This window comes from Geospiza fortis, unplaced genomic scaffold, assembly GCF_000277835.1.
Source record: "Geospiza fortis unplaced genomic scaffold, GeoFor_1.0 scaffold250, whole genome shotgun sequence".
Taxonomy (NCBI): domain Eukaryota; kingdom Metazoa; phylum Chordata; class Aves; order Passeriformes; family Thraupidae; genus Geospiza; species Geospiza fortis.
Genome location: NW_005054696.1, coordinates 115,253 through 118,771, shown reverse-complemented (window position 1 = coordinate 118,771; position 3,519 = coordinate 115,253). Strand labels below are relative to the sequence as shown.

Sequence of the window (3,519 nt, the reverse complement as noted above, 5' to 3'; positions counted from 1 at the left end):
AACTGTGAACACCACCATGCAGTGTTACCCCATGATGTGGAGGCTGAAAGAGTGGCCAACCCTTGGAGCAGACCAGGATCTGACAATCTGCAGGAGAGGCTGGAGCTCAGTAGCAGTTCAGACAAGAAGTGCAGTCTTCATTCTGTCCTCCAGCATCACCTCTGGCATGTGCCTCCTGCTGTCCCTCCCAGCTGGGACACAGGAGCTCCCTCTTTTCTTCCTTTGCACCATCTTCATCAAGGGAACGCTTTTCCTCAGTTTCTTCACCTCCACCTCTCCTCAGAACAGTCACTGGTGTGGGACAGGGATGATCAGCTCCCTGGGAGGAGCTTGCTGCTGCCTCAGCACCACTGCAGCAGCAGGTTTGCAGCAAAGGCAGAGCTCACAGGAGCTCATGCTGCGCTCCCATAGATTTCTTGTCAATTCCTGGAGGGGCCAGGGGTCACAAAGCCAAACTGACAGCTTGCTGTTGCAGAGAAAACCCAAAGCTGCACTCAGGCAAAACCACACTGCCAGGTAAATTTTATTTATAAACATACAAACTCCTGAATAACTGTGCTGAAAGCACCAGGACCACAGGCCCCAAAGACAGATCAACACCTCTTTGAGTGTTACAAAGGACAACTGTTGCAAACATCATCCAAGTTTCTCTCCTCCTCCTTTGAAGGGAAAACACAGCTGTGTGTCAATTCCCCATGGCCAAGTTCTGCATGATCTGGTATCCTCCATCAGGAGACAAGTTGCTGGCTGAGCTTGGCTGTGCAGTGTTCAGAGCTCCTGGTCCAGCAGTTTTATTGTCACAGTGCTCAGCTGATGTGATTTAATGAGGATCATGATTTCATTCCTGCTAGGGAAGCTGACTATCTCCTCCAGATTGTAGGAGGAATACTTTACAAGGGACATGTAAAAATTGGGAAAAGCCAGAACCCATCTTCCCTCCAATATGACACCCTAAAGCAAACAGTCTCAATATCCTATGTTAAAATTATATTCTTTGCTATTGCTTTTTTGCATGTCCTTCCCATTACCTCCCAAAGATTAATTCCTATCAGGAAGATCCCTTATCTTCTTCTACTCCATCTGGAAACTGCCACAGCACAGTAAGAGTTGGACTGTCCCCCACCCTGCCACAGCAGCTGGTATTTCCTGAACTGAATCCTGGCCTTTAGAAGCTGTAACCACCTCTGGTTGATCAGATCAGCTCACACCACTGGCGTGAAGTCAGTTTTTCTTTGCCTCTTTTTCTTCAAGAGGCCAGGAAACCTGAATGTGATATGGCTCTAGTTCTTCTGGAGTGACATAGTCTGGAGCATTGCCCATCAGGTCTCGTCCCCTGAAGGATTTTGGAAAGGCAATGACGTCCCGGATACTTGGAGCGTCAACAATGAGAGAGATCAGCCTGTCAAGTCCTACAAGCAGAAAACAAATTGGTCAAACACTTGAGTTATGGCTCTGTATTTCCTCCCCTGAGTCAGAAAAATCAGAAAGATTGAGGAGGTAATATCACTGAGCTTGAAGAAAAAGAGTGAAGCAAGTAATGGAGGAAAAAAATTAATCTCAGCTGGTAGCAGAGAAAGAGATTTGCCTCGAGAGCAGAAATGTCTACCAAAATAAAGCTTTTCAATATTGCAGGAAGCTCTGTAACACACTAAGGGCTGCAGGACACAGACAGCAAAGACAGCATAACGAAACTTGGGCAGCTGAATGGCAGAACACTGGCAGGGCTCTGCTTTACAGCTCAGGGCTCTGCATCAACCAGTTTGGAAGGATTACAACTACCAAGAAGAATTCAAGAGGAACAAAAGGCTCTGGGTGACTGGATGGAGGAAAGTCAAACTGCAAGACCACAGGTTAAAAAAATACCTTCATTCTTTGTAGGCTTTTTTATTTTGGTGAGTGTAGGGAGGATGTTGTTGGTTGTTTGGGTTTTTTCCCCTCTTTCTTTAAACCATGAACTTGCATTGTTCTAGGGAAAAAACCAAACCCTGACATTTTCTGAATTAATGAGCAAAACAGGTGAGGAGAGAAGGGAAGTGAGATGGCAGCAGAGGGGAAGGGTGTGAAACACAAAGTGCCATTGCTGTCCCATGTCCCCAGGCAGGCAGCACAGGGATCCTGCTCTGGCTGCACAGGAATGGGAACAAAGCTGCCCCAACCTCACTGAATACAGGGTTTGCAGATCAGCAGCTAAGGACCATCCTTAGAGCCACCAATGTCCTTGCTTCAGACCTAAACCCCACTGTGACTCTGGGGAGGAACACCCCAACTTTCTGCTCTTGGTGACCAGACCTCTGTTTCTTTCCACAAAGCTGCTGCAGAGATGGAAGCACCAAGGCTTTTCCTAACAACCATGAGCCTTGTTCCCTGGATCTAGTATGAAAAAACAAAACAAAACAAAACAAAAAAAACCAATAAACCAACCAAACAAAAAATAAAAACAAACAAAAACAAAAAACCAACCAAACAAACAAAAAAACCCCAAACAAACCAAACTGAAAAAACCCACTAAAGACCTGTATCTGTAGAGCTACAGATCACTTACCCAAAGCAATTCCTCCATGAGGTGGAGCTCCAAATTCCAAAGCCTCAATCAGATGGGAAAGCACCTCAGAGTCTTCCTGCAAAATTACATTAAGAGGTGTCACTGGACAAGCAATGCTCCTCCTATTAGCAACACAAGATGAAGGTACAATGAAATCATCCATTGCTCAGGGCTAGGAGTTACATCTTTATCTGAGAAGATGAGTGTTTCTTTCAGACTATGCAATTAATATTTCAATTAATCAGTGCTTTTAAATCTCCAAGAGATCATTAGAGGCATCTGTAGGTGTTACCTTCAGCACTTTCTCCAGCACAAAACGCTGCTGTTCTGCACTGTGAATTCTGATGGAGCCACCTCCAACCTCATTGCCATTCAGCACAAGGTCGTAGTGCTGGCTACGGACCTGCAGAGAGAGACAGGGACAGGCATCTTGGTGAGGCTGGGCCACAGCTGCACCTAAAAACAACCTGCACAGAGATGCCAAAGACACTGGGAATGAAGCCCTGGAACTCTGTAAAACTGCTCTCTCAAGGGTATATTGCAATTTAGGTATCAGTCCTGCTGGAGGCATGGGGTGCCTCTGACTGATGTGGGAGGAGAACAAATCCTTTTGAACAGTTTATCAAAGCTGAAGCAAATAAGATAGGTCAGAATGTAAGATTTCTGTTTCCTGTCAGCTCCTTTTGCTGGGGCACACATGAATACTTGATATTTGCAGGACCAGGAAGCCATCTCTTCCAAAGACATACAAGATCATAGAATCACACAAGGGTTTGGGTTGGGAGGGACCTTGAAGATCCTCTAGTTCCAACCCTCTGCCATGGGCAGGGACACCTTCCACTATCCAAGATTGCCCCAAGCCCTGTCCAGCCTGGCCTTCAACACTGCCAGGGATGGGACACCCACAGCTGCTCTTGGCAATCTGTGCCAGTGCCTCACAGGGAAGATTTTTATCCTAATGCCAATCTAAGTCTACA

At 46.2% G+C, this 3,519-nt stretch overlaps 1 protein-coding gene across 1 annotated transcript in view; it reads right to left on the bottom strand.

The window, feature by feature from the left end:
- Positions 1–489: 489 nt before the first annotated feature.
- DARS2 (aspartyl-tRNA synthetase 2, mitochondrial) overlaps positions 490–3,519 on the bottom strand; it is a gene marked incomplete at its 5' end in the record, with an annotated part of 14,257 nt that continues 11,227 nt past the window's right edge. The window contains 3 exons of the mRNA XM_031065185.1: positions 490–1,409; positions 2,543–2,618; positions 2,835–2,945. Coding sequence (XP_030921045.1) covers positions 1,222–1,409; positions 2,543–2,618; positions 2,835–2,945 — 375 coding nt within the window. The remainder of the gene's footprint in view (positions 1,410–2,542; positions 2,619–2,834; positions 2,946–3,519) is intronic.